The sequence below is a fragment of the Plutella xylostella genome, chromosome 22 (assembly GCF_932276165.1).
Source record: "Plutella xylostella chromosome 22, ilPluXylo3.1, whole genome shotgun sequence".
Taxonomy (NCBI): Eukaryota; Metazoa; Arthropoda; class Insecta; order Lepidoptera; family Plutellidae; genus Plutella; species Plutella xylostella.
Genome location: NC_064002.1, coordinates 11,598,216 through 11,611,988, shown reverse-complemented (window position 1 = coordinate 11,611,988; position 13,773 = coordinate 11,598,216). Strand labels below are relative to the sequence as shown.

General features: G+C 37.8%; 1 protein-coding gene across 1 annotated transcript; it reads right to left on the bottom strand.

Moving 5' to 3' along the window:
- Positions 1-5,720: 5,720 nt before the first annotated feature.
- LOC125490308 lies at positions 5,721-10,514 on the bottom strand. The gene has a single exon (XM_048629145.1). It carries the CDS (start codon positions 10,416-10,418, stop codon positions 6,000-6,002), a length of 4,419 nt encoding a protein of 1,472 aa, XP_048485102.1. The 5' UTR covers positions 10,419-10,514; the 3' UTR covers positions 5,721-5,999.
- Positions 10,515-13,773: the final 3,259 nt, after the last annotated feature.

The following is a 13,773-nucleotide window of genomic DNA, read 5'->3' as shown; positions in this document are numbered from 1 at the left end:
GTTGTGGTGCACTCCGTCCAATTTTAGCCTAAGTTGCACAATACGCTATATGTAAGTTACATATAGTTCGTCAAATCATCAAATCACAAACTTAGAATGTATTGCACCCCCAGTTACACTCCCCACAAGGATAATAATAATATACTGAATAATAATAATAACACAAACAAAATGTAAAAGCTATATTTCCAAGTAGACGTCCGCATCCCCCCTCATTTCCTCTAAAGCGGGCGGTGAGTCGGTGATGTAGCCTGCAATTTTCTCCGTAAAACGAACATATTATTAAGGATTTTCTTAACGCACTTCATGGTTCACACGCCCGGGTTTGGAAAAAACGCGACGGTTTTTATACAATAACTATTAATTCAAATACAATTTTTGGTTAGTTGTTTTTTATGGTTTTGTACATCAAAGCCAGTTTGTCACGACCTTTTATCTCTATTTTTCTGCACTTGTATCTTTATTAAATCTGCTAACTAGATAATCTTTACACCTCTCATCTGTGTCAACACAAGCCTAGGTTTAATGTTTATCACCAACATTCTATAAAATTCTTCTACTGGCGGGGAGACATACTTAACTCTAATATGGAGCCCAATGTAGGGTAGTAACAATGCTCTGAAAAATTGCTACAGTCTTCTCCAAAAAACGCCACGAGTTTTCAACCCAGTGCGTGCGCTTACTGAGTCACACCGCTGTCTATGAATAGGAATATAAATGAACACACCGCGAAAAGGGATCAAAAAGGAAGTCTGTACGTTTGTAGCTACAATTTACAGTTTTCTGATTAATGGTCTCCCCTTTCAAAAGAGTTTGATTGCTAATTTCTGTGGCTTGGGATTAGTTATTAATGTATTCGCTGAGAAATATTATTATGATTAAGTTGCTTATTATGTTGAAACTAATTTGAAATTGCTTTTAATTGAGTTATTCTAGAACCCTTAGAGTATACACTAACTACTCATGTAGTGTAATAAAGTTAATTAAGTTATAAAACAGATACACACACTAATTATCTGATCTTATTCATATCATATTGATTCCCTAGCTCTGTATGTATTTATGGATTCGAAATTATACCTTATATTATTTAGCACGATTACTAACCGCGCCAACGCGTCGTGTGCATTGTACGTTTTAATCTTAGTCTGGGTTCAATCTATCTTACGAAAAACGTTCGAAGCTTTAAACACAACTCTATCTTGATGCAGTACAAATTGCATCAAAGCTCTTTTTCGTTTTTGTCAAGCTAGAAAAAACCCTGTTAAGACGAGGTATTGTTTGCGTTCAGATTGACGGAGCAAAAATAAACAGGGCGTTATTCAATCTACCCCCGCAGTAGTAAGCAATCGCAGGATGGATGGGGCGGGAAGCGGGCCACGAAATACGATCTTAATTTATTATTTATTAACAAAATACTTTAAATATTATTTAACAAGTGGTTAAACAAAATTTGTCACATTAAGTACCAATTTCTCCATTGTCGGTTATCTAACCGACAGGGATTGATTTATAAATTAAACGTCATCTCCATATAAAATTCATGACAGATGTGTCAAAAGTTAACCACTACTCCCTGGTTATGCTCTAACCGAGAATAGAGAAATTGGCACTTATGCTTTGACTTTTGACAGTATACATATACATATTTCTATTAATCATGTGGAAAATAGAGTAAAGAAAGCAACTCATGCGAAAAAAATCAGCAACACAGATTTGATGATGGTTGCTGCAAGAGCAAGACACCCTTTATACATATGTAGGTAAGCGTCCACCTATCGGTATCGTACGCAACGGACATTCATTGAAGCATCGGCATTGCCGACGCCATATTTTCTTCATACATTTAATAAAATCTGTTCGAGACCAACCAAAGAATTATTACACTCGACTGCTTTGCTCGCGTGTTCCATGGCCCCACCCCCGGGCCCCGCCGCCGCCGCCGCCGCCGCCGCCCGCTCCAAACCTGACATGACAGTTAACGCGGCCCGCGACTGACACATCCGAAATCGCTGCGACATTCTTCCTAAACGCTCTCCAATCTCGTTGCATTTGGGGCTCACGCACTTACTTAACTTTACCTCTTCCACCACCCTTATCTTTAAAAGCATAAAGGCGAGTTTCGATCGGAAAAGCTGCGCTGATCTTGGCATCGGTGTTCAATGATGGCTAGCAGAAACACAATAGTAATGTCAGTGCTAGATTGAATTTGAGTCATAAAGGTTTGGGGATAGGGTGGGTGTTTCATTGTGCTGTGTGAGACGTTAGGGGTACGTCAAGGAAATGAAGAATTTCTTAGCCAAAGTTTTGGCGGCTTAAAGGAAATGATGGATTCGGTTTGGATTGTTTAGTTTGCTTGTTCGTTTTAGGAATATAGATGGGAGGTGGGAGGGTATGTATGTGTGTTTACCGAAAGTATTTAACAAATGCAGCATCCCTGATTTAAATACCCCATTAATAAAATATAATACAATTAATATACTAACAATATTACCAACAAAAAGGTAAATATTTTGATCAAATTCTAAATTAAATGTTTTTGAAAAATGGTGTCGACATTTTGTAAATAAAACTTTTTCAGTAGTCGTGAGTTTATTTAGTTTAGTAGACCGATCTCAAAATCAGACAACTTTTTAAGCCATAATTTCAACAAAATATCGCAGAAATTACAACACAAAAAAACTAGTTAAAAATACTATTGAGTCTCTAGAACGAAACGGTACAGAAACTGGTCAGCAAGCCTGGCTCATGGAGACCAGTTATGAATGGCCCCTCCCTTTCCTCTGTCCATCTTTATTTTGCGCCGTGAGATTGCAACTTGTCAAACATAAAACCTTTTTATATCCGTAGCCGCCCTCCATTCAACGGTGCACCCGCAACATGCATGTTACCGTTAAAGTGATCATTTATCTGGCTTCTTTCGTTTATTTATGTTGTCGTTGATAGACTTTTTTGTAATTTATAATATTATATAATAAATTAAGGTAGGTTATACCTGTTGTATCTATTGTACAATTAACTGATTGATAAAGTTAGTTTTCAAAACAAGACTAACTAAATTATTTTTAATAGTGATAAATTAACTAAGGTAGGTACTTGCTTTAGAGTATCATTTAATTATAATACGTATCTGATACTCTTTGTCTTGGAGATCTTAAACAAGTAGTTGGTAGTGGTTGGATGAGTAAGACAGAGGATTGAGTATTAATTTGTCCAGCAGTGGAAGGTCCTTTAATAACTATCATTACGGTCATAGCTTATTTTTTACATTAAAATCTTATTATTCCAAATTTTCAGGTCATCACACAAAATGTCTGGAAACTTGAACCGTAGCACATATAAGTAAAAATGTTCAACATGAACACTTGCTCTTAAGTGCTTTGGATTGCATGCTTTCAGCCACATTCAGGACAAAACTACATATAAAGCCGCCCACTCTACGCAAACCTCCCCTTAAAACCTGAAGAACCTTATTCCAGACTATATAAGACTGATTTTCTTACCGACGAAATGTAAAAATAAGTTTGTTAACGTGTAAACGCATTGTTTGTTTCAAGTCTGAAAACGTTTGGGCATTTTGTGAATATGTAATAATGGAGGGGAACAAGAGGCACTTTGATGTTTCAATAGTCGATAATGTACACTGTACAGCCTTACCGCTACACGATATCAAAAACAAAAACTATGTTTGTACCTATGTCTACTACGTCTAACCATCGCTATCCTATTATATTACACTCACGGGCAATTAAAAAGTTCCACTCACAAAAATTTAATTTAAAAAAATTGAACAAAATATTAGGGTAACGTAACGTACCTAGGGACATTTTCGACTACCCCAACTTTGAATGAAGCTATCGCAGCGTACAACTAAGATATTAATGTGAAATTTTGTTTATTCGGTAGGATATATAATCTATTATCACTAGTATTTGTGCTAAAGCTTTAGTGTGGCCAGATTTTATTAAATTAAGATAAAAGTAAAAAGGCTTGTTTTGACCCAAGGTACGTTACACGTTTGTACCTTGGGACACTATTTCCTATAGCTTTGTACTATGGAAAATGCAAACTTCTAAATAACGCCTTATATCTCTGTTCTTATTGATTTACTGCATCTCTCTTCTGTCTAGTTTCACTCTGGCACTAATAAGAACAGAGATATAAGGCGTTATTTAGATGTTTGCATTTTCCATAGTACAAAGCCATAGGAAACAGTGTCCCAAGGTACAAATTTAATCGTGTCCCAAGGTACAAAAAAGCAATATTTAACCAAAATTTCAATATCTTTATTTTTAATGAATAGGAATCTTTCAGATAATTGCCATGTCATAAAATTAAATAACTGAAAAGTTATACGTGACATCCATGTCTTTATTTTGAGCATGCCTCAATGAGATAAAGCAACACAAAAAACTATACAAAAGCTACTTTTGACTCCAAAAATCTTCATATTGTCTTCAACACACACTCGATGCTGGTATGATCACGAGACTCACTAGTTTTGCCAAGCGAGTAAAATACTATGCCTAGGGTAGAATTTTAATGTGTTTATTTAGCCGGTTTTTAAAATACAATCAATGTCCCGAGGTACAAGCGTCCCAAGGTACGTTACGTTACCCTACCGTTTTTAGTTGGTAATATCCTGATGCTCTGTTAAATGTACTTTAATGTTGCAGAAGGCGTCATTAAGCCAGCATTTTCAGTTTAGGAGCAATTTGTTGCTTTTCTCAGTGGAACCTTTACACTGCCCGTGAGTGTATATTCTATTCTTCGTCTATACATCGCCATATCGTTTCCATATCTACTCTACTCGGTGGCAGGGCGTCCCGTACTTAACTGCTGCCGCTACACAGGTTTGTTATCGACGTAGTTAAACTCATTATATCGCAATCCTAATCCTAACTAATCGTAACTAATATTATAAATGCGAAAGTAACTGTGTCTGATTGTCTGTCTGTTTCTCTTTCACGCGAAAACTACTGAACGGATTTGAATGAAATTTAGTATACAGATGGTCTAGACTCTAGACCGTAAGAAAGAACATAGGCTATGTTAATAATGATAATGAGAAATTAAAGATTTTATGCACCTTTTAAACTTTATATTATTGATTAACGTTACAGTCGTATTTTTGAGTAGTTAGGCAGGTAATTAAGTACGCGTCTTGCTTGCGCGGTGGCTACGATCGGTTCTGCCCGTGCTTGCGTGTGAGTGGCGGGGCGCGGGCGGAGGCCCTCCCCGCGCTCCGCTGCCGCACCTCTGGTCAGCTACAGGATGTTGCCGTCGGCGTTAACATTCTGCCCCCCTTGAAAGGAGCTGGTAGAGATCTCTTTCAATGTCTCTGCATCATCCTCGTCATCTTCAGTCATGGGTAAGGGACATACTTTGTTGAGGGCCCTCCGTTCAACGCCACGGTAGGTTATGAAGTCTGCCACTCTGCACACTCCGTCTGATCCAGGATACATGTGCTGTACTCTGGCTAATTTCCACTTCATAGGCGGGAGATTCAATTCCTTGAAGACGACCATGTCTCCAGGTTTCAAGTTTTCATGTTTAAGGCGACATTTGTTTCTTTGTTGGGTTTCTGCCAAATATTCCTTTGACCAGCGACTCCAGAAGCTTTGTCGATATTGCTCAATAAGCTGATATCTAGTGCGTATCTTCATGTTCTCGCAGGGTGGTTCTGGTAGTGACGTCGGCCGCCCGATGAGGAAGTGCCCTGGGGTCAAAGGAGAAAGATCGTTGGGGTCAGGAGATAAAGGAATTAGGGGTCGGGAGTTGAGGATCGCTTCAATTTGGGTAAAAAGCGTACTCAACTCCTCGAATGTAAGACTAGCATTTCCTATTATGCGCTTAAGATGGTGCTTGGCACTTTTTACGCCTGCTTCCCAGAGTCCACCGAACGTGGGGCTGTAAGGGGGTATAAATTTGAATTGAATGCCCTCATTAGCGGTAAATTCTTTTATACAACGAAGACTCGATCGCAGGACTTTGCCCAATTAATTGCTTGCACCCACATAATTCTTTCCATTATCACAATTAAGAATAATCGGTTTTCCTCTCCTGGAGATGAAGCGTTTCAAGCACATTATCAGGGCTTGTGTAGTGAGATCGCTGACTATTTCAAGATGTAAGGCCTTTGTTGCGAAACAAACGAATATACATAAGTAACATTTTGAGATTTTATTGCCACGACCTTTTTTACTTGAAATCATGAAAGGGCCAGCGAAATCAGTGCCACATATTTGAAAGGGAAAGCATTGAGATACTCTATTGGAAGGTAAGTTACCGAGAAACGGCTCTAAAGTCTTACCTTTCAATCTTGTACATGTTATGCATTTACGAACTGTACTTCTTGCTAAATTTCTCCCGGCTAGGGGCCAAAATTGTTCCCTAAATGAACTAAGGAGTAGTTGCGGGCCAGCGTGGAAGAGTCGTAGGTGCTCGGCTGCCATAAGCATTTTAGTGTAATGATGCTTACTATCCAAAAGGGCTGGATGTTTTTGTTCGTAATTTAGAGAAGCATTCTCCAACCGACCACCCACTCTCAAAACGCCGTTCGCATCGAGGAATGGAGATAACTGTAAAATACGAGATTTATGTTTAAGTGAGTTACCTTTAGTCAATACTTCAATTTCAGATGAAAAGGATTCCCTTTGTGACATTTTAACGAGAAACATTAAAGACTCATTAAGTTCATGATTATTTAATGGCTCAGTGTTTCTGGCTTTTGTTTTACAATTTTTTATGAACCGAAACACGTAAGCATACACTCTTTTAAGTTTTAACGCATTCGAATATTTTTCAAAATTTATAACATTGTCTGTCATTTGTTTATTACGAATATGATTGACTTTTAACTCTGGTAAATCTATCTTTATGTTAGGTGTTTGAGGCCATTCTGACTCCGCTTCTGAAAGAAAGGAAGGACCTCGCCACCACAATGATGAGCTAACTAAAACACTTGGTTTTACACCCCTTGAGGCTAGGTCCGCAGGATTATGTTCCGTCGGCACATGCCTCCATGAATCACGGTCAGTCAGTTCGTGTATTTCATGTATACGATTACAGACAAACGCTTTCAAGACTTTAGGTTGCGTTCTTATCCAGCCTATAGTGATCGTTGAATCAGACCAGAAAATCTTTTTGTTAATTTGACAACGAAGTGCCTCACTTACTCTCGCTACCAGACGCGCTCCTAGGAGAGCAGCACACAGCTCAAGACGAGGTATTGTGACGGTTTTCAAAGGTGAAACCCTAGTTTTAGAACATAGTAGGCTAATTGTTACTGTGTTGCAATCATTGACGGTTCGGAGGTATACGCAGGCAGCATAAGCATTTTGGGAAGCGTCCACAAAGCAATGAAGTTCTGTGACGACAGGAGAAGTGCATAGCGTGAACCTCGGAACTGACACTGTAAGTAGAATATTTAATTGGGATATTAAGTTTTTCCATGTTTTTTCAATATTTTTGGGAACAGGGGTGTCCCACTCTAACTTTAATTGCCATAAAGTCTGAAGAAGTATTTTTAATGTGATTGTACTAGCGCTCAGAAGGCCAAGTGGATCGAAAATTTTGCACGTGTTAGACAAAATATTTCGTTTCGTTGTTTGTGTAGTGTCTGTGTTTATGTTTATTGAGAATTTTAATGTATCTGTGTTAGGTGCCCAAGTAATTCCTAACACACTTGATTCTTTGTTTAAATTAAGAGCCTCAGTTTCTGTTTCTTGAGAAAATATTTGAGGACAATTGGTTCTAAATTTACGAATAGGAAAACAAGCAGAGGCTAATGTTTCAGTTACATTCTTATGTATATGGGCTAACTCATGTTCAGTTGAAGCTCCGGTGAGGAGGTCATCAACGTAAAAATCTTTTTGAATTACTTCTGATATTACTGGATCACGGCATTCTTTTGCTAATTGAACTAGACACCTTGTGCTTAAATAAGCTGCAGATGCCGTGCCATACGTTACTGTGTTCAATTGTAGAGTGTCAAGAGGCCTTGAATCATCATCGCGCCACAAAATTAGTTGCAAATGTCTCTGAGACTCGTCCATGCTAATTTGCCGATACATTTTTGTGATGTCGCCAGATAGCACGTATTTATGTTGACGAAACCGAACTAATATACTGAATAAGTCATCCTGTACAACTGGACCTATGCATTGAATGTCGTTTAAAGATTTATTGGAACTAGATTTCGCGGATGCGTCAAACACGACTCTAAGACGGCTAGTTTCACTTGACTCACGTATTACCGCGTGATGTGGCATCATGTAGCCGAAGGTAGGCCTTTCAATTTTTGTTAAGTGGCCTAGGTCCTCATACTCTTTAATGAAATTTGTATATTGCTGTTTAAGATCTGGACATTTTTTTAATTTCTTCTCAAGATTTATGAAACGCTTTTCAGCCATTTTATATGAGTCACCGAGTGATGTTTCAGGATCTTCACAAAGAGGCATTAGCACTGAGAATCTACCGTTATCTAAACGCTTAGTAGTGTTCGTGAAATGTTTGTCACAGAACTCATCATTAGCACATAAAGGCTGTTTTATGGACTGAACTTCTTCAAGAGCCCAAAACTTTGTTAAGTTTTCATGAATTTCTTTTGTAAAGTTACAATGAATCTTGTTTTGAGTACCATTATGTTTCAGGTTACAATTATTAAGAGTGAGGGGTCCTACCACAATCCAGCCTAACTTGGATTCTTGAAGGATAGGCATACCAGGCCTCGACTTGATTTGTTTAGGTGACATGAGCTCATAGAACACTTCTGCACCTAAAAGAAGGTCAACTTCACATGGCTGATAAAAATTAGGATCGGCCAGCTGTATATGTTCAGGTAAGTTAAGCTGTGTGACGTCTACAGGAACGTTAGGTATGTGACCGGTGATTTGAGGCATCACTAAACATTTAAGGTAAGTACTGAACGGGTTAACTAATGATTCAATACTCAATTCACAGCTTTCTGACAAAAATATTGGCGCATTGTTTATGCCCGTTACATTTGTATTTATGTTTTTACCTACTAAACCCATTTTATGTTTCAGGTTCGAGGTGATGAATGAAGATTGGCTGCCCGCATCGAGTAAGGCACGAGCAACGTAAGTATTTTTTGTTTCAGGATTGACAACTTTAATTAAGGCTGTACCTAATAGGACTTGGCTTGGAGTTTGTGCTGATAGTGACACAGGTAAGGAGTTTAAAACTGTGTTACCAACGTTATTATTATCCGATCTATGTAATAAAGTATTATGTTTTTGTTTGCAGATCCTACAAGTGCCACTCAGTCGACACTCAGTAGCATTGTGACCTCTCCGTAAGCAGTTCGAACAAAGGTTATGTTTTACGACTTCGTTTGACCTACCTTCTGGAGATAAATTATGAAACTTGTTACATTCAACTATTCGATGTTTATCATTACAACACGGGCATGATGGCTGGCTATGTTTTTCATTGCTAGAAGCTACAAAACTTTTGCTCTTTTGTTGATGTGAATCTTTATGATAATGTTCATGTCTTTTTTGTTCTTTATGAAATGTGAACGAAGTTTTCTGTTCACCTTTGCTAACTAACATCGTCTCAAGAACATCTGCTCGATTGCGCAAAAAATTCAGGAATTCTTTTAAAGTAGGTAAGTCTGTATGACTGTTCTTTGACTCTTCCCACTTTCTTAAAGTCACAGGATCAATTTTTGTTGACATTAAATAAATTATTAAGATGTCCCAGCTATCTGTAGGTAAATCGAGGCTTTGAAGAGATCGTAAATTTTTTGTGATGTGATCAATCATAAATCTAAGCGCCTTATGCGATTCACGAGCAATTGGTTCGAAATTAAATATTGCCTTTAGGTGATTATTTATTAATATTTTTTTGTTATCGAACCGTTCGCACAAAAGTTCCCAAGCTACATTGTAATTCTGAGAGGTAAACTCAATAGATTTAATCACAACTGCCGCGTTTCCTTCTAAAGATGCCCTTAAGTAGTGAAATTTATTTATGTTTGAGATAGACTCATTTGAATTAATTAAAGAGTCAAAGGTATCCCTGTATTCTAACCACGTAAGGTAATTGCCATCGAATTTGGGTAAATTAATTGTGGGTAGTTTTACATTATTAAATTGCCCACTACAAGCGGCGGAACAAGTTGATTTGTTGGAGCTGTGATTTTCATTTTTATTTTCGTTAGTTTTCGAATAATTTTCAATTATTTCTTGAGCAATGGAAACTGTGCTGTAATATTGGGATTCAAATATTTCCCTTTCAAGATATTGTTGCTCATCATCACACAAAAGTTCAATTCTAGTTTGAATGTTATCAAATTCAAAGAATAAATTTTCTATTTTTGTTAAGCGAATAGTTAATTCTTTGATCTGTAAACTTGTAATTGTTTCTACGGTACACGTAGATAAAGGCATCACATAATTACGAAATTTAGTTAATGCTCCCTTTTTTGTACCTCTTAAAGTATTCAAGTCTTTAAGTTGTAAGTTATTTATATTTACGCCTGAATTCGCTTCATTTCCAGAGGAAGGCTCGGTCTTCTTATCACTAGAGGAAAACATTATCGAAGGGCACGTTCAATCAATTAGACTAAGTAGGTAAATGTGCATCAAACCACTTTGTAGGTTATTGAAGAACTCCTGCGATCAAGTCTTCGAAGAAACCCGGCGAGTGCCACGGAGCGAGCGCAGCGGTAGGCTAACAACAGCCTGCCGGCCGCCGGGTGACCTCTGCCGTTGAAGGTCACACGGAACTCGTGGCGCCTGGAATTGTTTCGGCAAATTCTATGTGACTAACTAATAATCACTGTTGCTTATTTAGGGAAAATATATCTACTAGCAGCTTAGCAAAGTTACGGCTAAGTAAAGTAAGCTAGAATTAATTTATTTTTAATGAATTGAACCGCAGTAGCAACTAATGAAATAATGAGAACTTTGAGAGCGTATTTTTTAAGTCAATTATGATTCTAACTATTTTATTTGTTATGAAAATTTGTTAGAAGGGTCTAAGGAACAATATTATTTTGCGTTTAATTTGAAAATGCAATGAAATAAGCGTTAATTTGACGATATAAAGTAGGTAGGTATGTATCGGAATTTATGTCGATACACCGATGTTAAATTAATCACTGATAAGATAACTTATATGTTAAGAAAGCATCTTATTGCACAATCATTATGCTCATGAGATAAGGAATGCAAGCTAACATCAAATTACACGCATATGTAAGCCTGACAAGCGCAAAGCAAGAAAATATTTTCTTACCTAGAGGAAGTCTGGTTATAAAGAAATGGTAATTTTACTCTCAGAGTTTCGCACAACTTATACACAAATTAAAGAGGAATAGGAATAAGGAAACTCCCCTTGCACTTCCATGGAACACGGCCGGCGATCAGCAAACTCGGGCTCCGGTCCGGGGGCTCCGCGGGGCACGCTCCGCGTCGGTCGCCTCAGGAATTTTAGATCGTTCTCGAATGTTCTCGATGGCTGGATAATGCGTTGCAGATCTTCGAAAGTACGGTCGCCAATTTTGTTAATAATGATAATGAGAAATTAAAGATTTTATGCACCTTTTAAACTTTATATTATTGATTAACGTTACAGTCGTATTTTTCAGTAGTTAGGCAGGTAATTAAGTACGCGTCTTGCTTGCGCGGTGGCTACGATCGGTTCTGCCCGTGCTTGCGTGTGAGTGGCGGGGCGCGGGCGGAGGCCCTCCCCGCGCTCCGCTGCCGCACCTCTGGTCAGCTACAGGATGTTGCCGTCGGCGTTAACAGGCTACTTTTTATCGCGGAATTCCCACGGGAAAACTTTTTAAGGCGAAGCGAAGCTCGCGGAAACAGCTAGTTCGCCATAAATACGGCATTGTGATTGGTGATGGGCGTTCCGCATTAAACGAGTTTATCGACGTTGATAACGAACCCGTGTAATGGCCGCTGATACTGACTTAGTATTTACATTGTATTTTTTGGTTTAGTCGGAATTATCTTTGGATCCAAAAAAATTAGGTACAAGGTTGATAATTTATTGACGCAATTTTTACCCGGAATTTAATATCCGAGCATACTTTGGTATACAAATGGAGGGTTTATGAAGGAATACCGCTAATGACTTGATTGGTGGTCCCAAAAACTGGCTTTAATCCTTTATTTTCCGTAAAAACACCTTACTCAGTTTTTATTTAAGCTAAACTCTGTTTTTACGTCATATTACCGTGCAAGGCTGCGTCTGTTTCTTTTGCATATGAAATTATTTATGGGATCCGTGTCAAAAGGGTTGGGAATTGTAGGTAGGTCGTGTCGTCCGAGGCACGGAAAACAACCAATTGAAATCGGTCACCCATCAAATGAGTGACCGTGCCATGTGTTGCTTAACTTCAATGAGCAGTTACGATCACTGAAGCTACTACTGAAGGATGTTTCATACACAGTATACTACACTGAATAGTATACTATACGGAATAGTATACTATACTGAATAGTATACTATACTGAATAGTATACTATACTGAATAGTATACTATACAGGGTGTTGCAAAAGGGTATGCTAAACTGAAAGGGGGTGACTCAGGGGTCCTGAACAACTTTTGTTCTACGATTTTTGAAAATTAACGAAAAAAAAAATTCCTTTTCCATAGAAACTTTGTTGGTCACCTGACTTTTTACTATGGAGAAAGAATATTTATTTGCGAATTTCCAAAACTCGTAGAACAAATTTTGTTCAGAATGACCCCCTGAGTCACCCCCTTTCGGCTTAGTATACCCTTTTTGCAACACCCTGTACACACTAGTATACTATACTAATTGCTTGACACAATTCCCGCAGGATGGCGGTCTCGCTACAAGCACTGAATTACAGTCAATTTGAACCAAACTGCTGAGTCGCGCTAATTAACGTTTTACAGCTCTTCCAGTTGGATGCCTGGGCTATGGAATTAACGACTTATTTGATGAATTTGGGATTTTGGTTTAAGGTAACCTTACGACATCATACATAACTACGCAACGGACGCATCACATACGGTATTCTTTTCCTCAAATTCATAGACCGTATTGTAAATTTACCATAAGGTTGAAATGGACTCTGAAGAAACACGCAAGTTTCGATTCTTTACATCAGTCAAAAAGTTTAAATTCGTATATCAATACGTCAATTTTAAACCTATTGTATTTAAGTTATGTAAGTTTATTTCATGTGTGTGTGCAAATAAAGAATATTCTATTTATTTATTTATTTATTCTTCATTGCACAATATACAAAAGTAATTATGTACAATTAGGTGGACTTAATGCTAAAAGCATTTTCTACCAGTCAACCTACAGGAGGTACAGGGAGTAAATTGTATGGGAGTGCAAAAAAAAGAACTTATTTAAGACAATTTCAGCGAAGAAAACTAAATATGTACTACTTAAATATAATATCCTACAACAATTTATACTTATACAATATACTAATAGATAATATATAAACCTATACCTATAAAATATATACAATACATAAATACCTAATATAAATATATATACTATAATATTATTATTATATAAACACACAACAACTGAGGTGCATGAAAAAATGAACTGTCTTCTATCCTATCCTGCTGAGATAATGAGCCCGAACCAGTGATTTAAATACTGCTCGACTGGGAGCCTTCCTGATAGACTCGGGGAGATCATTCCACAGTCGGACAGCTGTAACAGAGAAGGAATTAAGCATAAAACCTGAATGATGTAGTGGTAAGGACAACAAAAGATTATGGGAGGAGCGGAGGTG